We start from the raw sequence: 25,764 nt of genomic DNA, 5'->3' as shown, positions 1-25,764 counted from the left end.
TAAGACGCTGCCAAACCTTCATATACTTTATCGCATGATTGTCCTGTAGGCCAAGTGATCTAGTCATATATTCTTAGGAATCTTATCATCGTCCTACAATATTCTCGACTCCTAGCAATCGCCGCCGCCTTAGTTTGAATGTTGGAAGAACATTCTTGAGGTGGCATGTGGAAATCGACCCAAATTTCAAGCTGAAATTTCTCGTTTGCTCAGTCCAAAAACATCGATCTTACTTCCTACCGATTAAAATGTTGGGAAAGAAAAGAGATCAATGTGGTAATTTAGTCCTACTACGATCCAAAGAGTCGAACTATTCTGTGAGGCCGGCACTCATTTTAGATCTGTCACGGGTCAATTCCTGACAAAGGCTATAGGATTCGCCTACCAAATCATTGAAAGTGAAATCTTTACATGTAATCTCGATGATCACGCCTTAGACATCTGTCTTCTTAGTTTAAGCCACTTGCGAAGTCAAGATCATGAAGCAAAACATCATAAGATGGTGCATTCGACAAATGCCATGATATATATAATTCCATTGTTGAAGCTTAATCTCAAGCATGGTATGGAACTTGGATGAGCAAGATAATGTATAGTCCTTCAAAGGATGGATACGACTAAACATTCGTCTAAGAAGCTACGGGAAATATTGGAATTATCAGCCTAAATTCTTGCTTTATTTAGGAGAAGAACAACATACTGTAATCTTTTGTCTTTTAGAAGTAGATGCATTGTTTCGAAGAACACTGAAATTGACTTTTAAAGAAGGAAGAATGATGATGACCACCAAAACATGCCTTTCAAACAAATGTTCCATTATTCGGCTAGAAATTATTGTGACAGTCATTTAAGAACATTCAGAAGATCAAACTAGAGTGCTACAGCAATCAAGTTTATGACTGTGAGCCCTACAATGCAAAGTTTCCTCCCTTTAAGGCAAAGACAAGCGGAGATGACTACATAGTGTGCCGCTGCTTCATCTTTGGTTAAGGATATCCCTGTGGGAAGAAAGCCCTTAAGCCTAAGAAATCTCTTGTCATCCCATCATTCCCACCACCACCACCTCCGACGTCAGTCCTCGCTTGGCTTCTAACAGCACCATCCATGAAGTCGTTCCCTTCTCTTTTTGATCCCAGCATTCCTCCAAACGCATCCGCAAAGGACCCATCAAACCCTGGAGTCGAAGGGCGAGGGTTCATCATCATGTCTTGAAGGAGAGGAGAAGCTGCTGACGCTTGTTCAAAACTTCCTCCTCCTCCTCCTCCACCTCCAGCACCACTCGTGTCTTGCTGCGAGGATAAGCCAAGACCAAAGCCAGAAGCAGGAAGAGCCCTGAAAGAGGAATGGGTAGTGTGAGTTGCCATCTGACCGATGCGTGGAGGTCTACTTGCGGTTGCACCCATCTGAGCTGCCTTCTGGAGCAATGCAGTGGCTGACATGTGGGGAGAGGAAGCTGGGACTTGGTAGGTAGGAGGAAGAGGAGGTGGAGGAGGGGCGTCCGCCGGGTTATCATGAGAGTACTCCTGCTCTAGCCTAGAGGAGTAAACAGAGGACGAGTGGGCTAAGTGGTCGAGGGAAGTGGCTGCCTGAAACCACGGCGAGGTCTCCGACCTAACGTCGAAATGCTGCTGCTGCTCTCTTTTCAGCTCATGGCTGACCTCTGTGGCGCGCATCAAGTGAGGAAACTGGGTCTGTAGCATCACAGTCTGCTGGAGAGGGAAGGTGTCAAGGGACGTTGAGGGATGGGAGAACTGGAGCGGGTGATGACTAGCCATAGGGTTTGCCGGGATGCCCCTTGAACTCTCTTCTGCCAGTGCATCACAGAAGGCTCGGTGAGTGATAAAGCTGTCCCTCCTGCAATCAGCAGCAGTACCACGTAACAACAAGCGAAAGCAAACAAGAAAACGCAAGAGAACAAGCTTCAACAAAGCCACACATCATTCACGAAAAGCAGAAGAACTAAGCTCCAAAAAGAAACAAGGGCTAAGCAAGCCGAAAGCTATGAAACACTAAAGCTGAGTAGACGTCGAGATGCCTTCGGTCTTGAGCCATCAAACTTCATCTCACCTTTCCTCTCGACATGTCCAGGAACCAGCAGTTACTTGGAAGCTCACCATAGATCTTGACTCCAAAGAACATTCCTCATTCATGTAGTGTGATTAGGGCATGGGTTCAGTGACGGTGATACCTGGAGAAGAGGGTGCCGCAGTCGCATCTGTATTCCCTGGTGCCACAGATCTTGGAGTGAGCTTTCCAATCGGACTGAACGGCGTATTTCTTGGAGCACCTCTCACACTTCCACTTCTTCTCGCCATGCTTCCTGCTGAAGTGCTTCTTGATCCCGGTGAGGTCGCCGAGCGCCCTGGAAGGGTCGTGGTGGACGCATGTCACCTCCGGGCAGATGTAGACCTTCTTCCTCACCTCCTTGGGTCTCTGCTTCAGCTTCCACGGGAGATTGTGGCCCCTCCTGTGGAGCTGCAGGTTCTGATCCCGCTGGAACCCTTTGTTGCAGATCTCACACACGAACCTGTTGGTCGCCATCAGTGTCTTGGGGGACAGCGCTATCACCTCAGCATCTGGGTCTAAAGATTTCAGATTAGATATAAGTTCAGGAAGAGCGGGATGCTCAATAATCTTTTCCCTGTGCACAAAGCAGTAAACGAAAGGAAATATATTCCGAGACCTGGATTTCCTGGGAGGCTCCTCTTCTTCTTGACTGGGTTTGGATTTGCGGAGGCCAAGGAGACTAACTGGTTGGAAGAGACACTGGCCTCCCCGGAGGGAGAGGTGAGGTTGGACATGTTCTCCTCCGCCAGTTGGTGGTGTTGCTGAATCATGAACCCCTTCATCACCTAAGCTTACCTTCGTGGAACTCTTATTCTCGGTTTAGCTTCGGATGGATGGGATAGAAATCAGAAAGGCTTGGCAAAAACTGACAGAAAAAGAAATATAAATAAAAAGGACAAAAAAGGGATGATGAGTGGCTTGCATCAACCAGTTTGGAGGAAGCGATAAAAAGGAGCTCGAGTACTCGAAGCAAGCAGATAGATCTATGCTCCTCTCATCCGATGAACTTCCACAGAACTCGACATGAAATATAAAATGGCCTTTTTGTTTTAGGATTCTGCAAATTGCCAGTTTCTACTAAATCTTTGCAGTAGAACACACCAACTGAAACGAAGCAGTAAGGACTATATCGTTCCAAATGAAACACCAAACAGAAACATGAAAAGTCGAAGCCTTTTCGTCAACAGATATATAGAAGAACTACACCAATACCTCCTCCATGAACACATCAAATAAGAGGTGGAAAAGAACAAACAGATTGAGATGCCTGTAAAATTTGGTACGAGGTGCTACGAGTGTCAATTTCTTTCAGGAAAAATCCATCAAATCCAGTATCCAAAGTACTCGAATTCTAACTCGGAAACCGGCAAAAGGAAGAGCTCATTATTGCCAGAATCTAAAACATATAATATAAGGAGGAGAAACCAAAGCCGAGGGAGGGAGGAAGAAGAAGAACAGGAGAGAGAAAAAGAGAGAGAGAGAGAGAGAGGATCTAAATGGATGAGGGAAGCAAGAAAATGTGGAATCCTCCATTCATTGAATACCCTAACCCTACAGCCTACCCTGACGTAGCACTTTCTGTCCTTTCCTTTGTTCCCAACGCATATCTAGAAATTCCTTTACTCGCCGTAAAACACCTCAGCTTTTACCATCTTACACCGGCCAACATCACTGTAATCATGGTACAAATCGGAAGAACAGTACCCTGGTACAGTGGAGAGTTCGAGTGGCTACCGACTCCATTTAATTGCATGCAATCATGCAGTGTTTGTCCACAGGGACCGAACTCCAGATATATTGACCTTCGCAAACCCTAGGATTCCGATGGCCTAACTTCCTCTGCAGCTTGCCTTTGCATGCTGTGGTACCAGCTTTTAGGTGTATGTTTGATGCTGTACTAGCTATTAGGCGTCTGTGTCTATTTAGATCGATGCAAATTGGTGTACTTCAACGGAGAAAGAAAGTTAATTCATATTATCCAGTGAAAGCCAATCTGGAACTCCTCGACATGTTCTTCCAACATTTTCTTGGCTCCTTCTAAATCTCACCTTTAATTCAGTCTCGTATTCTTGTTGTTACTATCTATGACTAATTACAGCAGCCATCTGATCAGGGAAAGGAAATATGATGAATTTTTCCTATATTTATAAATATAATTTTTAAGAAATAATTTGGGCAATCCTCGACATGGCTACATTATTAGATTGAGTCGTTTTCATGATCATCATGATTTCGAATTGGAATTTACTCCATCGAACTTTGTTGTAGCCACAAGATGAGGCTCAGAAACAGCAACGCTCAGCAGATATCTCGTGTGGTGTTTCACAACTCTGTTGCACGATCGATCAATTATTGCAAGCCTTCGTTTGTCATTATTTCTTAACTCGCGCTAAACACTGTTATAGTCTTACTAAAACTTTGATTTTTTTTTTACATGACGGTTTTGCAAACTCATAAACTGTTCCTTCAACCTCAGAAGATCAACAAAAATTCTCTCTTATTCTTCTGATGCATCATTACTCGATTCATCATAAGAAGCTTAGTCGAGTCGATCTACGATGATATGGATTTCTGGGGTTAGAATTGTAAGCTAAAATGGATCATAAACAGAAATTTTACATGCTTTCATATTCATCATCTATTTGAATGACAACGTGTGATGCATCCAAAGTAGTTCGGCTTTCGACGCTTCAGATAGCAATGTCTTATGAGATTCTACAGCTTTTGCAGACTGGTCCAGACGATACAGGAAGAAAAAAAAAAAGAGAAGAGTACAAGAAATTTGGAGGTGACTTGTTGGAATCCAAAGATTGGTACATGTTATGTTCCCAAAAGAATGCCTTTAGAACTTATATAAGGGCATCCTGAGTACTGTTTGAGGAACATATTAGTACAAGCAAAAAATTCTCTCTGAACGTGAATTTTCGTCGTCTACGATACCGATCAGCCATGCTGGTCGAGCTTGCATGCATGCATGCATAACAATAATGCAGCAAGAGGAGATATTGGGGCATGTTTGGTTACCTGCAGTTGAGGTTAGCAGGCCGCTGGGGTCACATGTTGGAGGCATTTACTTCATGACCTATTAACATTCAGTATGTCAGATGATTGCACTATAAACAATGTCAAACAATTGAAACGGATCAGCACAAGCTTCAGTATCATTGATCAGACAAGTCGGACTAACATTAGCTTATAAGAGATAAATTCATATGTAACAGCTATGAAATGACAAGAGATTTATATGATAGCACTAATTTATTGATCTCAGATCCATGAAGGTTTCATGTCTTGGGGTGTCGATGCCATTTGAGTAATCCCAGGTTGAATCGAAGGTCAAGAATGTTTGTTTGTGTCAGTTGAGCAACATGCATTTCTTCAGGATTTTAGCAGCTTGTGCAAATTCTTATGAATTACTTTTGATGAAGATGAGTTAGCAGCTTACATACTGAAGGTAAAGGGAAAAAAAAAGGGGAAAGTATGATGTCAAAATCCAGCAGATGTGATCCAAAAATAGAACGCTTCATTCTCAAAAGGGAAGAAGAATGCCTAAATAGCCAGAGCTTTGGCCACTTCTAGGAGACTAAGATGTTCATGTTGAAATTTATAATTAGAAATCGGAATATTTGATCAACAAGCACATTGAAATTGTCAGATAATTAGCTCACTGAAACAGAGGGTACCTTGATCCATAATATTCTTTTAATAAAAAATGGTCATCTTGAAACAAGCTTTCTCCTGCATAATCTACAGAATTCTGCTTGATTTCCTCCGCATTATATGAATATGGATGATGTAGCACCATATTAAGCCTGCAAAAAGTGCTCTGAAATAAATGACAGGGTATAAATCTACTGCTCGATGTACACATACCTCAACTATTTCCATGAAGCTGCCGCTTAATGATATAGTATGAGACTTTCATGTGATACTTCCTAAATATATTGGTAAGGTTGCTATTGACTCTTCCCAGGCCCCTCATTGGTGGGAGCCCGTCTACTGGGTTTGTCCTTGACTTTCCTATGAGACTTCCTTCTTAGCTGTCTGATGTTGCCATCCATCCTTGCGGTAAAACCAATCATAATCTTCTGCCTTGCTTTAGACTTCCCTCTCTTCCACATATGCTGGCCCTCCACATCCTTCTTGTAGTATTTGATTTCTTGGATCACATGGTTGACCAGTGGATTGAAGGCCCTCTGGAAGGTCATGTGGACCAGATATTAAGCATTGCAGATTGCAACAACCAAAAATGTTACAGCCCAATAAATAAGTGCTGGTCCAAGGACTTCCAGTTACTAGTAACTGCTAGTCTTTCTTGGATATTGTTGGTGAAGACATTCCTCAGCCAATGAAGAAGAGGTACAATTTAGCAATACTGCCCCACACAAAGAGATGCTGAATCCATGTAAAATGCAAGTGAACATGGAGGTTCCAGGGGCAATCAAATCCGCAGTCTGGCTGCCTATGCGGAATGCCCTATTGTAGAAAATCCTGATGTTGACAAAATATATGACAATGGATGCACAAAGACCATTGAACACCCAACTGATGATCCTATACCAACCAGTAAACAGATTCCTTGGCCCTTCCTGGGAGCTACAGAAGAAGTGGCTGTTATTGTATCAGACATAACCAAGAGCATAATTGCTGTACAAAGCAAATCGATCATTAAATAAAGACATTAAACATGTCCACATTTGGTTCATAGTAATCAGAAAGAACAAAGAAAAAAAATCTGAGCCATGTCAACCGACAGTAAAACGTTACAAGCATGAGGGAAAACATGAAAGAAGTTTAACATGCATACCTGCAAGCATACTTCAGGAGAAACATCTTGCTCGAAGACTCCCATTGCCATGTCAATCGACAACTATGCTAGAACGATGTTAATAGGAGAATGTGCTAGTCATCATATGCCGACTGCCCTGAGAAGCCAGCATATGCTTCAAAGTAGAATGTTGTCAGCTCAAATGCTTTTTCATAAAAAAAAGTAGCAAATCTAAAAATGATCCAAAATATCTAGATAGAAAAAAGGGTAGAACATCATAACTGCAAAAGCACATGTTGATTATTCCTTAGTTCTCACCGTAAGTGCTATCCTCTTATAGCACCAGTGGACCTGTACAACAATAAGTTGTTCAAGGAATCTGAATTGGCGGAAATGGAGAAATCACTAGCCATCCAGGCCAAGCTAAGTATGGCCCTAACATCTCAAAAATGTTGGAACTTGAGTAATACTCGAGTTTCCACAAGCATCCAACTTTGTCACTCTCAGACAATGGTTAAAACATATTTGTTTCATACCTTGCTAAGTAAACTGCAATCACATCTGGAAAGAAAATGGTGCTCTATACAACATTCATGTGTAATCATAATCGATATTCCACACATCAGTAATGATACATTATGAGTTATGTGAAAGACCAAAGAGGCATACTCTGTATTGACTGCTAATATCTGCAAGCCTGCTTCCCCATATTCATTTAGATGCTTGCTTGTACCACTCTCATACGATCATCCACATTTTTGACAGTCTACCAAAGATGACAATACTCAAGAAAAAAATAGGCTGAAGCATTTAAGATGCAAAATAATTAAATCCATATTCAATCCACTTACGTTAAATGATTTGAGAACATCAATAAATGTGTTTCATTGCATGATACAGATGCATCAACAATCAAAACAGTATCACCCGGACAGGGTTAGTCAGACATACCTGTCATCACCATTGCAAAGAAGAATAACCTGCTCACTCTCATCATGCACGATTACAGAATTCTCTTCCTTTTGCTGTCGAATGCCAATAGATTAAGAATCTTGAATTCCCCGTAACGCACGAAATGATTAAGACACCAGGAGTCTACAACAGAGATAAATGATAACTTACTGACTTCAATATATAGATTGAGTTATGACCTCTCCACAGTGTTCGCAGAAGAAAAATACTTCTGCCTAATGTATATGCCAGATTGGGCCCTCTTACAGATTTCCTGGCTGCGACAAGAAATGCTCCTTCATCTGGTGACAGCTTCACTGGCGAAACCACCTGTTTCCTCGTTTAGATCAGGAATTGGTGTGTGACACAAAGCGAGTATCCTGAAGAACATAAGAATGGTACTAAGAGTGGAGCCTTTTGTCCAGTTTCCATGCATTAGGTGGTCGTGGAAGGCTTTTGTCACTTGTCGGCCATGCAAGTAAATCCCATTTTCCGACTCAGTTGCCGATGATCCATAAGCACCCACATTATCCGCCTAAAGGTGTGGAGTGCCGTTTTGCTGCTCAGGAGCACCGGAAGCGTCTGATACCATCTGCTGGCGGCAGCGATTTCCACTTCACTGGCATGTACGCCATATTAAAAACACGGAAGCATTAGGGATTTGTTTCTCCCCAATGCTAACTCAGATTCAGTAACCAGGGACAAAGAGAACAAAGAGCAAAATTTGCCGCTGGAAGGGAAGTAAATGGAACACAAAATCGATGACGGCATTGTTATGTGATCTGCAAATTAGACGAAGAACACGCGCTAGGATATCTTCGCTCATGTCCTACAACCATTCAAAATCCGAAAAAAAGGAGACAATCCGCCAAAAAAAAAAAGAGAGCAGATCAAGAAAGAGGGAGCCAAGAACAAACGTTCAGCTCGAGGACAAAGTAAATCACACAAAAATAAAAAGATTAGACGCACCTCAAAATCGATGCCTAAGCCCACTCCAAAATGGCATCTTTACAGAGACTGCACCGTCCGATCGTCTCGGAGATTGCAGGAGAGGAGACGGGAGTGATATCATAAGCCCTTCAAAACGAGATCAACGGAAACTAATCACGCAACCGTGACCTGGAGCGCAAGAGGCTTGCCCTGAGCACGCTTGCAGTATGAGCCGCTTGCCCACCGAGAAGCAACTATACGGGTGCCGCACAGAGCGGGCACCACCATTCATCGAATCAACACGAGGGTAGTTTTGGCACGAACGAGCGCAATGAGTGCGTCTTCTTCCAGATGATATCACGCGCCGAAGTGACGTGAACGGCTCCCATTCACATCAGCGACGAGATGCGACGGCTATCGTATTGCATCTCCTTCTTCGTGATCTCGCATGCGGCACCCATCCCGACGGTTTGAGGGGTGGGGACGGTCCCGCACCGGATGCCTCTCTCCTGCCCGCCGTCGCTCATCCGAGGCTCACCCCGAACGCGGGGACGTCGGCGAATGTAGAGGGCGCCTACGCCCCTAGGGCCGTAGATTCTGTGCCCGCTAAGCGACATGAGCCCGATCCCATCTTCTCGACATCGATGGGGATTTTCCCAAGGGCTTGGGCGGCGTCGGCGTCGGCGTGGAAGACAACGCCCTTCTCGTGGCAGATGCGATCGATCTCCTCCAGGGGATGGACGACGCCAATCTCATTGTTGACGGCCATGACAGAGACGAGGGCGGTGTCGGGACGGATGGCAGCGGCTAGTTGGTCGAGCTCGACGAGGCCTAATGGGTTTAAAATTGAAACAAAATATTACTGATATCGACATTAAAAGCAAAATACTTGACGAATTAACTGATGAAGTTTACATGATGAAGATAGCATAAAATTTATTGTTGTTTATTTCTATGATCAATTTAATTTTGTGATTAGAGATCAATACAAGAAACTTGACATTTGTACTCGCTATGATTGTCAGATTTGGATACTCTTTGTCTTCTTCGATAAGTAGCAGAGAAGTTGACTTGCTCCAGAGACCAATTTATTGCAGTATTTACTCGTCAAATAATTGTCCATAACTCTCTTGAAGTACAGTGCAGCGCATCAAGCTTATTCCTGTCACTTTCTACCGAGTCTTGTTGTACTGGTCCCTTGACTTGTAGTCAACTCCAGTGTCCTCCATGTCATGCAACCTTGGAAGTTACCCTTGGCCTCCGGCCATGCTCATCAAGTCCGAGGTAGAGTGCAACTTAACAAGCTTGTTTCCTTGTCACCTTCTATCTACTTTTTGGTGTTCTCTAGACTTGTGGTCGAGTTCCATTGCTATCCATTGTCACAAGCCATCCAACTTTGGAAGTCACCTGTGACCTCAGGAATAGTATGAGGTCGTCATGCTCATCAAGTCGGCAGTGGTGTGCAGCTTATCATGCTTATTCCTGTCACCTTCTGTGAATTGGTCACTGTACTGTTTCTTGATCAAGAGTCTTCCATGAATACTCACGTCATGCAACTTTGGAACCCAAGCTTGAATTGACGGGATTCTACCATGAACATGAAGTCCTTATCAAGGTAGATAAATGTCATCATCTCAAGATTTGCATCTTCTTCCAAGCAGTTAAAATGGGCGCATGCAGTAAACGTATTTATGGTCAATAGTTATCGTAAACTTATGTCTGCCACTTCTGAAGTTTCCTCTCGATAGAGTTTATTATTGCCCACTAAGACAATAGACCTCGACATGCGCATAAGACCATCAATGCTAAGTGCTCTTCAAGACATATATTATATGATTCAAAGAGCTGAACGAGGCATGTTTTGCGCCGTTGTTTCTTCTTCTTCCTGCAATTATTTAACGCATTAAAACTCCCTATGAAGTGAAGACCTGCATCTCGGGGTAGATTTCAAGCTACACTTTTGAAAAGATATATATTATATACTCTCTCTCTCTCTCTCTCTCTCTCTCTCTCTCTCTCTCTCTCTCTCTCTCTCTCTCTCTCTCTCTGATGCCATACGAAGAAGGTCGAGAAGAATGACCAGGCTTCACTGTGATGAATAATTACACGTTAGGACTGCTTGCACTACAATATATATGGAGATGGAAGGCTAAGTAATATGTATGTATAAGAGCTGCCAAACCTTTTCTTTACATCAATAGTTTGCTTATCAAGCTGTTCCTACTCACCTCCTTAGTATTTTTGAGCCATCTTGTCGTCTTCTATTAAGCTGATGAAGCAGACGAAGTATTGCCAGTTGACCCCAATCATAAAATTTCCCTTTGGAGGTGCTTCTTCTCTTCTTAAAGCATTATGCTGTGAAGGTTCAATAGAAAATCTCAGAAACATTGTGTGGACCATCTGAGTGTAATCTGCATACAATTAAATATGTGAACTCCTCATGTGTTCTCCGATCTACGAGGGGCCAAGACGACTACTGAATCAAGCAAACAACAAATGGTACATGTTCATGACCCAAAATGTAGGATGAACTCCCTGTGGGTTGATATATTTTGATACAAATAAAATAAAATATAATAATAATAATAATAAAGGTCAGAATTCAATTTAATGGGTTTTTATGGTTGATAGTGAATCAAGTATATACAGCCTCATCCATGCGTGGTCAATCCTCAACGTTTGACTCGTTATTTGGAAGTATATTATAAGCCTCTCCGACAAGAGATACGGATAATGAACCGGAATACGGAGTCCTCCATGTCATGGCAAAACCTGAACCGGCCACAGGACTGATTGACTTCATCCGAGGGCCAGTGGGACATCAAATTTCGTGCTTGCTAAAGAGCAAATACTTTTCCCCCGAAGAAGGGTCGTCGTCGTGCCGACTTGATCGCTCACAAAAGTCAAAGAAGACATACGCCCACGGGAAGCAAGAAGGCCATCTATTTCTGCTTTCTTCCCTCTTCTCGCTTCCGCTCTCGGTTGGCGTCTCTGTTAAGACCCGAATCCCGCATCTCTTGCTACCCCTGTCGTGTCCATCTTCACGTAGATCTCCCTCTTTTGGTGTAGGCTGTATCGGAAGTATATACCGGCACACCGTTCAACGGAAAGCGGTATAAGGAGTGGACATGGAGTACAGCCACCTCACGGCCGTCACCGCGTTGTCCGACTCCGACAACTGCAGCTGCGTCCACTTCTCCGGCGAGGCCGCTGGGGCGCCCGACTCGGCCGCGCCCGCCGCCGAGGTCGAGGCCCTCCGTCGCCTCTCCGACAACCTCGGCTCCGCCTTCCAGTCACCGGACTTCGAGTTCCTTGCCGACGCCCGCATCGCCGTTGGGCACACTGGGGACGGCCGGGCGCCGCCGCTCGAGGTCGGGGTCCACCGCTGCGTGCTCTCCGCCCGGAGCCCCTTCTTCCGCGAGGTGTTCGCGAAGCGGGGGAAGGGAGCGGCGATGCCGGTGAGGGTGGAGCTGAAGGAGCTGGTGAGGGAGTTCGAGGTCGGGTACGACGCCTTGGTGGCGGTGCTGGGGTACCTCTACACCGGGAGGGTGGCGCCGCTTCCGAGGGCGGTGTGCATGTGCGTCGACGAGGTGTGCCCGCACGAGGCGTGCCGACCGGCAGTCGATTTCATGGCCGAAGTGCTCTACGCCTCCTTCATCTTCCAAATCTCCGAGCTGGTCAGTCTCTTCCAGGTGAGTTGATGGTGTGCTTGGATCTCGATCTGTTTTACCCTCGTTCTGTTCTTTCTCCAACCTCTTCAGCTTTTGTGTGGGCATATGAGCATAAACTACAACTGAGAAGATGGATCCTGCTACCAAGTGATCTTTAAGCTTATATACAAGCAATTTAGATCTTTCTACTAGCTATATAAAGTTTTAAGGTCTTATGTTAAATCATCTCTTTGTACCTGTCTTCTCATTTCTTTTAAGGATTGCTTCTTAGTTGTATGAGCACTAACTAAATCTAGTAAGATAGATCAGCCACATAGCCTTTGCTTTTCTGTATAATAGTAATACCTTAGGTAGATCTTTCACCTTCCAATCTGTTCTAGTTTTATTTCAATATGAATTTAGGAACCTTTTTGAAAGGATTGAAAGTTATTGTTGTTTTTATCGTAGTAGCAAGTCTTCATTTGGACTCAAAAGACGTAGTTACTGTTAGGCCACACCATAGTATTATTATAGGTTACAAAGTCAGCTTAGGAAACTAGAATGAGCTTGCCCATGTAAAAACATGGGTGAAGGGAACCAGAAACAAGATCCAGGGAAATTTTATAATGAATGTAGTATCAAATCTATGGAAGAATTTAGTTTGAGAATCCATCATAAATAATCTGAGGTCTTGTATTGGGCTCACTGAAACAGCTAATTGGGGGGACAGCAACCTTTAAGATTTCTTATATTCTGGGATGAAGAGAACTTCATACATGGCAGCTGAAAGTAAAAGTAGGATGTTGTCTTTAATATTTGCTTACCATTAACAGTGAAGCTGGAAATATTACTGTCCAGCGTATGGGGCTTTGATACATGTGGGTACCAAAGAGGGTCAATGTACAATACGTAAGTTTGCCCCCACAAGCAGATAGTCAAGAAAGGGGAAACACGTATTCGTATTTTTTTTGAAACATATATAATTGTGTAACATGTGAAGACTCCTTTGTTTGGCATCTTCTAGTTTACTTATGCCTTCATATAATTACCTTTTCAGAGGCAAACATGATTTTTATGTCATTGTTGTACATCTTTTTGGGTCGATTTTTTTTGTATATCATCAAATAAGAGGAACTATTGTTATAGAGTTGAAATAGTGTTTATCTTGATAAGAGAAATTTTCATAATCAGTTGGTTATTCATCAATACCACATTTCCAGGATTTGCAAAGCATGTTTTCGGGCCTCCTCATGTGGTCTTAACCACATTTTTCTTGATATATTTCATAACAATAGTTGACTTTGTTTATATTCTTTCCTTTTTCTCTTATTGTCATTCATAGGTCTGTATGCTTTTTGTTATGATTTCCTCGAAATAATGGATAAACACCAATTGTTTCTTTGCAGCGACACCTCCTTGATATTTTGGACAAGGTGGCAGCCGATGACATACCAATGGTTCTATCTGTAGCTAAATTGTGTGACAAGTCATGTGCCAGTTTGCTCAACAAGTGCATTGAGATCGTCATCAGGTCAGACCTCGATGTTATTACCCTTGAGAAGACAATGCCTCCTGATATTGTCAAGCACATTATGGATTCACGCTTGAACTTGGGGCTAGTAGGACCTGAAGGCAGCAGCTTCCCTGATAAACATGTTAGAAGAATACATAGAGCTCTCGATTGTGATGATGTTGAATTAGTAAGAATGCTGTTAAAGGAGGGGAATACAACCCTAGACGATGCATGTGCATTGCATTATGCAGTAGCATATTGTGATTCAAAAATTACGACAGAACTATTAGATCTTGCACTCGCAGATGTTAACCACCGAAACCTTAGAGGTTATACTGTGCTTCACATAGCTGCAATGCGTAAAGAACCTAAGATTATTGTATCACTTCTAACAAAGGGAGCTAGACCATCTGATCTTACAGTGGACGGAAGGAAAGCACTTCAGATATCAAAGAGACTTACCAATTCCATGGAGTACCTCAGGTCAACCGAAGAAGGAGAAGCATCGCCCAAGAGTCGTTTGTGCATTGAGATATTAGAGCAAGCTGAAAGAAGTGATCCACAAGTAGGCGAAGCTTCTGTATCCCTTGCAATAGCTGGAGATGACTTGCGGGGTAGATTGTTATACCTTGAGAATCGAGGTGATTCCATTTGGCTCCTAGCTAATCCTTTTTCACTTTGATAAAATTGCACATCTTTTCTGCGGTATTTTGGTAGATTGATCATCTATGATCGATTGTTATTTTTTTTATATTTGCAAATTTATCTTGTGTGGTCTTCTGGTAACTTCTAAATGGCTAATACAATTTTTTTATATTTCAACTGATTTTCTCGAAAGTTTTCAAGAAATTCTAAAGCCTGAAAATGTTGAGTTTGAAAGATTTTTAGTATGTTGAATAGTGATATAAATCCTAACTACTTCATAAAGCATAACTCATGACCCTACATGAAGTAGCATACAAAAATTTTAGTCTTTGTTACTTTTATACGTATTATATTTGTAATATCTTTTGTGTTCTGCATTACTGTGCAGTTGCTTTGGCAAGACTATTGTTCCCCATGGAGGCAAGAGTTGCGATGGACATCGCTCAAGTTGATGGCACACTGGAATTTACCTTAGGGTCTGCTGCCAACCATTCTACTGGAAATCAAAGGACTGCAATGGACCTAAATGAAGCGCCGTTCAAGATCAAGGAAGAGCATCTAGCACGCATGAGAGCACTTTCTAGAACAGGTACTTCTTTAAGCATTTTATTCCCTGTTCAATGCCCTTTAATGCTCGATAATCAGTGCAAAAAATGTATTTGTAATAGGATATTATTATAGTCCATAAAAGAGAGAATTTTTTCACTCTGTATGCATAGTTAATCTGGTAGAGGAGCTGAAACATATAGATGCAGAGTGAATCCTAACTGCTAAATGAAGTTTTTTAGACATGTTCTGTGACAATTTTCATAAGAGAGCTTGTTGTAATCTTTGAAAAAGTTAAGCTATCATTTTAGTTTAATGATTCCTCTGTCCTCTGCCAGAGTTACTTACCTCATTATAATTATTTGAAAGATGTGTATTCAATTTGGATCAACACTGGTTTTTCAGTTTATAAAACATAATCAATAACCGAGGTCAAACACCTGATCACTACCTCCACAAGGATTCAAGGAACATTCAAATGACATGGTTGTGGTTATTTTTGTGAGCTCAGTTTAGCCAACTGCTCTATTGATAAGCTATTTGCAGTTCGTTATGTTTCATTGTATGCAAGTCATTTCCTGGAATCCAACTACCCTTTATCATTCAGCTGATAAAAGTTAATTATGGCACTTTGACAGTGGAACTTGGGAAGCGTTTTTTTCCTCGATGCTCAGAGGTTATCAATAAAATCATGGATGATGATATAACCGAGATCACTGGTTTCGGACACAACAGTTCAGAAGAGAAAAGGAGGAGATTTTTGGAATTGCAAGATGTCCTGTCGAAAGCATTCAGCGAGGACAAGGAGGAATTCGACAGGTCTTCCTTATCTTCCTCGTCATCATCGACGTCTGTAGGGGTTATTCGTACCAGAAGATGATTGAGATGATAATCACCTAATTAATTTTGTATCTTGTACAAACTATTAGGTTTCTGTGTCAGCTCTTCGATCTCATGGTGGCACGATACACCACTTGATCATGTCGTAACATGTAATATTGGTGATGTATAGTTCTTTGCAGATGCTAGACATTCTATTTTTGTCTTATTTATAAAAGGTATTATAACAGTTGACTTTGGCTGATCAATTTAAAGAGCTTGTCGGTGTTTACAGTATAGTTGCAGCTTAGATAGGCAATGGTGTTTCAGTATTTGCATATAGTAGCAGCTTAGATAGGCAATGGTGTTTCAGTATTTACATATAGTCAGCTTAGATAGACAATGGTGTTTCAGTATTTGCATCTGTGGCTTTCATGTATTGCTTCTTAAGTTCCATGCAAGTTTTTATAGCCCTTGGCAAGAACAGGACTAAAATGACATGTTTTTGGGGAATTCATGTTTTCTATGTACTTAATTGCTGAGAAATTGCCAATCCATCTTTAGTTCCATGGGATGCATTCTACATTGACTTAACAGAGAACAGAGTTGGATGCAGTGAAGAACAAGTCTAACAAGTCTTGATTCCATTATCATCAACTACATATGTTTTGGATTTGCAACAGTATTCCATAAAGCCTTTGTACACATCCACCATTACACGCAAGTGATGCATTGGCTTACCAGTCTCAAGGTTTTGATTTCATGTAACCCATCTGCTTCACCAAATCCTTCATGTCCTCACCCCACTCGAGTTGCTCTGCGGCCAATGCCTCCACCTCGACTTCCACCTCAGATTGCTCATCGTCCTCTGTCTCGCCCCCCATAAGTTTGCTTTCGTTCAGTAGTTCTTCCCATGTCAAATCGTTGGTGACGGACGCGCCCTGCTCGACTGTCGATTCATCCCTCTGGCCAATGTCGCTCGAGCTGCCTTCGTCGTCGTCCATTGTAGACAGCAATAGGTCCTCTATCGCCGGGAGGTCCTCCGAGCTCGGATTCGCTGGCAATCTCCTCTTCTTGCCCGCGCCGTTGAGCTGCCTCTGCTGCTCGCCACGCAGCGCTAGCTGCCGGACGAAGGCGGGGTTCCTGAGCGCTCGCCCCAAGAAGGACATCGTCTGCTGTTGCCTCCTCTCGGTGACCTGCATCCGCCGCTGCATCTCGAGGAGCTGCGCTCGGGAGCTCTGCTGCCGCTGCCGCAGCTTCACGATCTCCAGCATCAGCACGTTGCGGTCCCTTCTCATCCTGTCCACCTCGGTCTCCAGCCCAAACATGCCCGATTGGTCCCTAGCATCGTCACAGTGGTGCTGGTGCGGGCTCTGGGGAACATTGCGCCGCCGCTTGATGTTCTTCAAGAGGTGCCTCTGGCCGGCCAAGAAGTCCGCGTTTGCGAACTCCCATCTGTTCGGATCGACCTTCCTAAAACCCTGCATCCACCACCACCATGAACACTTCGCTAAGTGACGATGAAGATTTTAAGCTCAATTTGTCGAGTCTCGATTTCAACCAAAATTTCCTTTTCCTGACGACTATTTCCATCAAGACACGATCTTTACCCAAATCTTGGCTTGGTCCGCGACACTTGGGAATCAATTAAACATAGAGACAGAACACAGATACTTACATAGGTATTGAGCTGTCGAATGAAGCTGGAGAAGTTGCTGTGCTTGAAGAATTTGGGCAAGAGGGCGGTGGCGAACCGGTGGGAGTCCCAGACGATGAAGCTGTTCCGGGCGCCACTCCACGACACCACCGCGTCCGTCTCGGCGTCCTCTACCATCTCGAACGTCTTCGTCAGGAACGGCGGGGGGCCGACCTCATGGAGCCCCTCCATTGGCTGCGGCGCCGCCAAAACCTCCTCTTCCTCCTCCTCCCCTTCCTCCTCCTTCACCACCGCCGCCGCGTTCTCCATGGTTCGCCAAATTGGTGGATCAGAACTCAGCGCCAAGAATTGGACTGCCGTCGGTTGGTGTGCCTTGCTCCTCCGCTTCCTCCTCGCGAGCGAGGAGCGAGAGTGAGGAAAGGGCGGGGGTTACTTAAAGGAAGGAGGATGGAAGTTTCTGGAACGGGTGACTAGGGCGGTGCTTCGGCAGGTCGAAAACTCACCCGTCCGGGCCAGCGCAGCGAACACGCTCCTCATGCGCCACGTCGACCAAAAGAGGTCCGTGTTCCGTGTCGCGGCCGGGTGGGGGCCACGAAGACGACACCCGTCTCCCATCGATGCGCTGCTTCCAGAAGCCTCGGCAGCCCCGAACAACCGCCGGAAGCACTTGGGTGATCTCAGCCGTCCATTCCATCGAGCCGACGCATCGTACGGCTGCGACAGGGCGTAGTGGCTGGGGCCAACGCGTCGAGTAACGGGTTCGGATGACGTGCGTGGTTGGCATCGGGGCCAACGCGTCGAGTAACGGGTTCGGATGACGACGCGTGTCCAGAACATGTGGGACCTCTCTGCCTGTGCTCTGTGGATGTCGAGTAGATATGCGACGGATACTTCTAATCTTCGTCGCATCAAATCAATCCAAGGAATGTAATTGGAGATTGTGACTACAGAGGCAGCGAGCTGCACACTTGGAATTAAAAATGCATTGTATCCAAATCTTATCTGGATGCGTAGTCATACGTGATCTGGAAAGTCCGGAAGATTCTCTAAACCCTCAGAAACAACTCCAGAAAGCTCTAGAACCTTCAAATACCATGTTTCTAGGTTTTCATCTTAACTAGAGTTGTAGTTTCTCCATTAATCTCTCAAATTAATATAAAGAATACATATGCCAGCCATTAAACAAACACTACGAGTCCTTTAGCTTTTATTAGAATACTAATATTTATTATTATTATTATTATTATTATTATTATTATTATTATTATTATTATTATTATTATTATTATTATTTAAATACGAGCAAACTTGAAAAATAAAAGAAAAATAGCAAAGACTTGATGCAATTGTAACATATACGAAATAACCATGAGCCCAGGTGACATGAAGTTGTGATGTTTTGTCCCTTGGCTCTATTTACATGCATGAAATATGAAATATATATATTACTTTTGTGATGCTTTTAAATGTATTTTCATTTGAAGATAATTGTGAATCAATGGTTTCTAGTGATGTTAATTGGATTTTGCTGAGTAGAATTGTCGATAAATAATAAAAGCTAAGATCCAAGTAATTTTTAATTTTTTTATTTCTTTATTAACAGAAACTAATTTTAAAATGGTGATGATATAATTAATTTTGCAACTTTTTATGGTTTGAAGGAATTCATGTTCAATCATTCAAAAAGGTTTGGGCTTTGAGAGTGAGATTGGGCCCCATCCGCTGTAGAATCCAATTGTAGGTGGGCTGGATTTAGTCACTTTAAGATACCTGATAGAGAGGAAGAACTCTGTTTTCATCCAATAGATTTCTGTTTGGTTGGGGGAAAAAATAGGATCTTGCTATGGTGAAATCTCTACGATAGTCGCTTGTGCTTGTATTATGCTTACAGACTTTGTTCTGGTGAAATCTCTGCATTTTCTTCTCTTGGTTAATGTCCACCGTATCTGCATTAGAAAAATGTACCTTTGTAGGGAGGAGGATTTGTTAGAATTAAGAGATGAAATTTTGTGGTGTCGTTCGAAAGTTGAAAGAGACTTTTGTTTTATGTTGGGATAGAAATCTCGATAAATACTCGATTTTATTGTGAACTTCTCTGTTTTTTTTTTTTTTTTTATTGAAATTTTTGTTGGTATTTTAATTATAATTTATTTGATCTCGGTTTATGTGCTAACAGCATTGTCATTGCAGTTTGTAGCAGGCGGTGACAGTCTGCTCGCACAGCCTTTAGAACATGCTGATAAATTTCCTGCCACTTTTCAGGCAGAAGAGATTATGATCGTCCTGTCACTCTACTACAGGCCTTCTTAATTTCAAATCTGCAAATCTCATGCTTTTGCATGTCTGAGAGCTTGAAATCATTAGATGGTAAATGAGAACCGATGATCTGAAGAATCTACTCCCGGTTGGTGCTGTTTACCAGACGCATGATTGTTTAATCCCATGTCTTCCATCAGATTCTGTTCCGGACGCACTGATATGTTCTATCATCTAAGGAGGACCGGAGACCAGGCTATGAAGACTCTGGTGGCTGCTCTGGGTGCTTTATGGTTTAATGATGAGCCACAACCCAATGCTTGGGGAAACCCCACAGCATTAAAGATCCAATACTTTGCATCCAGGCGACGTTTCAAAGCAGGAAGCAGCATCCCGGGAAAACAGGAATTGGATCAGGATGTGCTATGTTCTTGTTATTGCTTGGTTTTGAGGAGGGTCACATGTGCACAATCCTGTCCTCATGCTTTGATGAGGAGGAGGAGAAGCTGTCCTTTACTTTACTGCTGTACGAATGCATGATTTGTTTAAGAAACAATGTTTTCTATTGAGGTAATATATACCATCATCTCCAGGAAACAGCACGCTGGAAAACAGGAACTATGTTCTTCTTATTGCATGGTCTGAGAGTGTTGTCACGTGTGAATGAGATCCATCTTTAAAGAAGAGAGAGAGTGGGGATGTACAGTAGTCACCTGTTCGGATTGCTGTGGATCTTGTTTCAAATCATGAGCGAAATCTCACCCTTTTTCCAGGTTTGGGTACCAGTCATGGTGTGACTGAGCTGCAGACCTGATGAACTGTGGCCCTTTGAGGCCTTTGCCTCCTCCCGAAAGTGGAGATTTGAAAGATCATTTCATTTCTCCCCAAAAAGACAAGGCTAAGACCAAGAACGACAAGAGGGCGCGCGCTTACTCCATGTCACGAGGGTGACAACAAAGAAAGCAACAAGCTTTGGGTGCAGTGTCCTTGTTAGCTTCCCCAAGTTAAGGAGCCTTTAACAGTAGCAATGGGATTTCAAGGTTTAGGATAATGCTCTGTCTTCACGCACAGTTGCACTTGATCTGCATCTCTCTCCCTCTCTTTTGAATTTGAAAGTTGCGAGACACCAAACAAACCGCTGGATTGACTGTCCCCAGCAGCCCACAGTGCTTCAGCTCATTGAATCCTTTTCCATCCTACACCAGGCCTCACGAAACTGTACAACATCATCTCTTTCCCCGAAGCTGAGATTCTTCCACCGAAGAGGGCTTGTCTCAGGACATGGGCGGCTCAGGGAAGTGGTTGAAATCCTTCATAGGACTCAAGAAACAAGAGAAGGAAGACAATGTGATTGCTCCGACCCATTCGTTTCCCTTTGTTGCTTTGTGCTGTTCTTTTCTTGGTTTTTATTTGCTAAAGCTGGCCTTTTTTGTTGTGTGTGTGTGTGCTTGAAGGAAAAGAGTGGTGGCAGTGATAATGGCAAGAGCAGGAAGTGGAAGAAGCTGTGGAGGAGCTCCTCAGGGGAGCACCTATCTCTGTGGAGGAGCTCCAAGGGCGGCAGCCACCGGTCGGTGGCGTCGGAGGCGTCCGATGTCTCATCACTGACCGACGCGTTCACCGCAGCGGTGGCGACCGTGGTTCGTGCGCCGCCCAAGGATTTCAAGGTGGTCAGCCAAGAGTGGGCTGCTATCCGGATTCAGACTGCCTTCCGCGCCTTCCTGGTAACATAAAGATCGTTCTTTTTTCGTGTTATTTTGAGGTTGCAAGCCTTCAGATTTGAAGTGGATTCGACCGTGTTCATGCTGTGGAAGCGTAGGCCAGAAGAGCTCTGAAGGCATTGAAAGGAATAGTGAGGCTTCAGGCTATAGTCCGAGGCCGCCAGGTGAGGAAGCAGGCGGCGGTGACGCTGAGGTGCATGCAGGCGCTCGTCCGAGTACAAGCCCGCATACGAGCTCGTCGCGTACGCATGTCCACCGAGGGCCAAGCCGTGCAGAGAATGCTCGAAGCTCATCGAAGCAAACAGGACCTGCTGAAGGACGCCGAGGTATGCATGTTTCTTCAAAATCATATATGAAGTCATCTGCTACTCGGTAATTTCCAGTCTTCTTGTACCGATTATATCATCCATTTTAATATCTTTTCATCTGTTTTTGCTGCAATTTGATGCTCATTTAGGAAGGATGGTGTGACAGTCAGGGCACGTTGGAAAAGATAAGAACACGGTTGCAGATGAGGCAGGAGGGAGCTCTAAAGAGAGAGAGGGCCATTGCTTACGCCATGTCTCAGCAGGTCCATATGGTATGCATTACATGGTGATCTTTTTCTGAGTCTTAAGGTTACAGATGATTGCTCTGTCCTTGAACAGCATTTGCTTCTCCTTCCTTGGGCTAATTGAGGCTTTTTCTTTGCCTTATTCGGCAATTCAAGTTGACAGTGAAAGAAAGGCTAAATCAAACAAGCAGCTCCCTAAAGCTGTATGATTTGGACAAGAACATCGGGAACTGGAGCTGGTTAGAAAGATGGATGGCTGCCAAACCCTGGGAGAACAGGTTAATGGAAGAAAAGGCCCAGAATGATCATTCTCAGGCTCAATCCAAAAGCTGCGAAGACATGCATGGCATCTGTTCAGAACCTGGTTCTGTAAAGATCAAAAAGAACAATATGAGCACTAGGATTTCAGCCAAACCTCCGACCACACCCTTCAACCCATCCTGCAGAACTCAATCGACTTCATCTCCACCCACTGAACTGCACTTCAATGAGAGTTCTGCATCATCTTCTTCGATCTGCACATCGACGCCGCTGCCCAGCTCCATTGTATCAGCAGCAGAGAACTCCGAGGGCAGCCACAGAAGCAGGCCAAGCTACATGAATTTGACTGAATCAATCAAGGCAAAGCAGAAAACTTGCAGCACACAAACAACAATTCAGCTTCAGAGGAAGGCTTTATCTCACATCAACACAAGGAGTAACCTCTGCTCGAATCACTCAGCTTTTTCTTCCAAGATGGTGACTGCAAGGGACAAGAGAAGCATGGCCAAGGAGAACTACAGTTGTGATGAGCAACATAACTATGTGAATTAGCCCTTTTTTCCCCTTCTCTTTGGCACCTTGTCCTCTTACAGCATTTATGTTTGGTGTGCATGAGTTCTTTGTATCTGCTTTCAGGGTTCAACATCTTGTTGTGTTGTATGAGTCTGTTGAACAAATTCGTTTGTGTTCCTACCTCAGAGAGATATCTATCTGCATTGCTTGCTTGCTACCATCATTTCCAATTTGTCTTTTTCCTTCACAGTTGTTGGCTGGGTAGGATCAAAATATGTAGTCTTACCTCTTTATAACCTCTCAATATTTTACCAAGACCTGCCTGCTTCAGATTAGTTCTAATCCAAGATTTTTTTGAATTTATGACAAGCAGACAAAAGATCCTTGTAAGCATGCACAATCAAAAGCCTTCAGCCTTTAGCAAGAGATCTTTGCACATATTGTATGCCTCAAAACATGAGATATATTAAATAAACCATCTGACACAGGAAAGGAATCAGAAAAGGAGAGATCCATCTGCCATCATAATGCATTTTCATGTGATATATTATAATATCACTTCCACTTCCACTTCCACTTGTGATTGCCTGAGTATGGCACTGAGAAATGTCCTTTCCAAGGGAGAAAGAATTCTTCTATTTGGTTAAGATTTCTGTGAAAGAGCTTCACAAATTTAGAGCAATTACAACTCGCAGACTTTTCTGACCATCTTGCACTAAGCTGTTTGGACAGTGTTACATTTGAAATCTTGATGGCATTGTTGGCTTTGACTTAGAAAAGATGAATGGATAACTCACTGGACTCGGTTATCAATCTGACTGATCCGATACTGCAGAGGGATGTCGATGGAAAGTAGCAATTCCTTTTTTCTTTTGTCTGTCTCTTTAAATCTTTGAGCTGATTCTGATAATTGTGGGTGGATGATAACTTTAGGTTTAAAGATGACTGATGCTTAGCAAAGAAATGCAACTGAATGTGAGATGAGTTCCTTTGCCTTTATCCTCTACTCATTATTGAATGTGACTGTGACTTCCTGTTCTCAGCTCTTCCCATTTCCATGTTTAGAAACTGTGATGAGGAGGCTGATGAACACTACATCTGACATGACAGTCCATTATGGTATGTGCTGTTCCCACCAACTATGAATAAAATGACACCTCGTGCACAATGGATTTGCTGCTTACATCAACTCTTACTAGTTCATGTTGCCCTCAACATATATTCCATTTGGACACTTCCAGGAAGGAAGCAAATGGGCAATAAATGCTGTCTCTTTCTGAATTATGTCATCTTATGTTATTAGGGAACAAATAACAGTATATAAGAATAAATAAAAAGAAAAATTCAAATGAGCACTTCAAATCCATGTACTTGGGATTAATCTAACATTACATGATCAATGAATAAGAAATGCATGCTCCTGAATTCATCCAACTGATGGAGGACAGTAAGTATCAGTCCGGGCCTTCTCAACTGGCATGACAGCCTGAACAAACCTGATGAAATATATCACACAGACAGAGTTAGAATGATGCATGAATCAATGATGAATCTATTAGTTAATTCTGTTTGTGAACTAGACATATTTGTCTTATTTAGATCATAAAACTCAGATGAAAGCATATGCTACAGCAACACAAAAGTGAATCAACAGGAAAGAAAATAAACATTTTTCTGTAACCAATGCTAAGAGAAATCTGAAATCTGCAACCAATGCTATCACAAACTCAATGTGAAATCTGTAATTTTGCATTTCTTTAAGCCTATAAATTAAAGAGAGCAGAATTGACTCTATAAGAACATTTGAAGGATACAAAATGTGATCAAATTTTCCAGTGGAGCACAAAGCACTCCAAATTTGTCATGATGCTATTATTTTTTAGTATTATGTTCTGATCCCCTACCTAACTAATAGATCTTATAGCCAAAAATATTATTATTATTGTTCAGTATTATATTTTGAACCCTTACCTAATACCTCTTTGGGCATCGACGAAAAAGTCATTTATCATAATATTCTGTGATAATATTATGATAATTTATTAAAGTCTTTATCAACTAAGATAATTAGTACTTTTAAAACTTAGTCAAAATATTATATTTTGAACCCTTACCTAATACCTCTTTGGGCATCGACAAAAAAGTCATTTATCATAATATTCTGTCATGATAATATTATGATAATTTATTAAAGTCTTTATCAACTAAGATAATTAGTACTTTTAAAACATTAGTCAAAATATTATATTTTGAACCCTTACCTAATACCTCTTTGGGCATCGATGAAAAAGTCATTTATCATAATATTCTGTCATGATAATATTATGATAATTTATTAAAGTCTTTATCAACTAAGATAATTAGTACTTTTAAAACATTAGTCAAAATATTATATTTTGAACCCTTACCTAATACCTCTTTGGGCATCGATGAAAAAGTCATTTATCATAATATTCTGTCATGATAATATTATGATAATTTATCAAAGTCTTTATCAACTAAGATTATTAGTACTTTTAAAACATTAGTCAAAAAATAATATAAAGGAAATAAATCTTGATGTCATGTTAATATTCTGTCTCTGCGATTTAATCGAATAAGATACAAGTAATATGAGGAGAATAGTCTCTTTGTTGGAACGGGTAAGATTGACAAGTGAATGTTTATGTTCTGGTGTGATTTTGATGATTAAATTTATAGCCGAAAACTCATTGGATCTTTTTCAAAGACATCATTTTTTTAGAGTCAGAATTTCTACTTGAAGAAAAATACTTTTCCTTAATCAAATAATCAATGATATTGATCCTTTTGAGAAACCTTGTGCACTGGATGATTTTTCTCATAAGATTATAGTTAACCAATAATTAATCTAAAAAAAAATACAAGATCTACAATGTAGATAAATCTTGCTTATATA

General features: G+C 42.4%; 3 protein-coding genes, 1 long non-coding RNA gene and 1 pseudogene across 13 annotated transcripts; 2 read left to right on the top strand and 3 right to left on the bottom strand.

The window, feature by feature from the left end:
- Positions 1–794: 794 nt before the first annotated feature.
- Positions 795–3,563, bottom strand: LOC103975353 (protein indeterminate-domain 7-like; annotated as a pseudogene). The gene is made up of 3 exons (XR_670957.3): positions 2,684–3,563; positions 2,189–2,582; positions 795–1,854 (listed from the first exon to the last, which is right to left on the bottom strand). The product of XR_670957.3 is annotated as a protein indeterminate-domain 7-like (transcript).
- A 1,276-nt stretch (positions 3,564–4,839) lies between these two features.
- LOC135607856 (uncharacterized) lies at positions 4,840–9,560 on the bottom strand. Of its 7 annotated transcripts, XR_010485288.1 has the most exons (6): positions 8,756–9,556; positions 7,958–8,568; positions 7,787–7,860; positions 6,875–7,010; positions 5,751–6,663; positions 4,840–5,149 (listed from the first exon to the last, which is right to left on the bottom strand). It is a non-coding gene; the product is annotated as an uncharacterized LOC135607856 (long non-coding RNA). The 7 variants fall into 7 exon arrangements; XR_010485282.1 differs by having other exon boundaries at positions 5,751–5,879; positions 5,941–6,663; positions 6,875–8,568; positions 8,756–9,559; XR_010485281.1 differs by having other exon boundaries at positions 6,875–7,860; positions 8,756–9,558.
- A 2,033-nt stretch (positions 9,561–11,593) lies between these two features.
- LOC135607850 (BTB/POZ domain and ankyrin repeat-containing protein NPR1-like) lies at positions 11,594–16,158 on the top strand. 2 transcript variants are annotated; one of them, XM_065100002.1, is made up of 5 exons: positions 11,594–11,697; positions 11,786–12,408; positions 13,773–14,520; positions 14,913–15,113; positions 15,709–16,158. In XM_065100002.1, the coding sequence occupies exons 2-5, from the start codon at positions 11,845–11,847 to the stop codon at positions 15,948–15,950; spliced, it is 1,755 nt and encodes a 584-aa protein (XP_064956074.1). In that variant the 5' UTR covers positions 11,594–11,697; positions 11,786–11,844; the 3' UTR covers positions 15,951–16,158. The 2 variants fall into 2 exon arrangements, with proteins under 2 accessions (XP_064956074.1, XP_064956064.1); XM_065099992.1 differs by having other exon boundaries at positions 11,597–11,709.
- A 342-nt stretch (positions 16,159–16,500) lies between these two features.
- LOC103975356 (heat shock factor protein HSF30) lies at positions 16,501–17,959 on the bottom strand. The gene is made up of 2 exons (XM_009390296.3): positions 17,568–17,959; positions 16,501–17,370 (listed from the first exon to the last, which is right to left on the bottom strand). Exons 1-2 carry the CDS (start codon positions 17,853–17,855, stop codon positions 16,636–16,638), a joined length of 1,023 nt encoding a protein of 340 aa, XP_009388571.2. The 5' UTR covers positions 17,856–17,959; the 3' UTR covers positions 16,501–16,635.
- A 2,778-nt stretch (positions 17,960–20,737) lies between these two features.
- On the top strand, positions 20,738–23,112 carry LOC135613127 (protein IQ-DOMAIN 6-like). Of its 2 annotated transcripts, none has more exons than XM_065110164.1 (5): positions 20,738–21,149; positions 21,263–21,523; positions 21,619–21,846; positions 21,978–22,100; positions 22,230–23,112. In XM_065110164.1, the coding sequence occupies exons 1-5, from the start codon at positions 21,084–21,086 to the stop codon at positions 22,884–22,886; spliced, it is 1,335 nt and encodes a 444-aa protein (XP_064966236.1). In that variant the 5' UTR covers positions 20,738–21,083; the 3' UTR covers positions 22,887–23,112. The 2 variants fall into 2 exon arrangements, with proteins under 2 accessions (XP_064966236.1, XP_064966230.1); XM_065110158.1 differs by having other exon boundaries at positions 20,740–21,149; positions 21,257–21,523; positions 22,230–23,109.
- Positions 23,113–25,764: the final 2,652 nt, after the last annotated feature.

This window comes from Musa acuminata, chromosome BXJ1-2 (genome assembly GCF_036884655.1).
Source record: "Musa acuminata AAA Group cultivar baxijiao chromosome BXJ1-2, Cavendish_Baxijiao_AAA, whole genome shotgun sequence".
In the NCBI taxonomy this organism is placed as follows: domain Eukaryota; kingdom Viridiplantae; phylum Streptophyta; class Magnoliopsida; order Zingiberales; family Musaceae; genus Musa; species Musa acuminata.
Note: the sequence above shows the minus strand (reverse complement) of the source record. Positions and strands in the feature narration are given on the sequence as shown.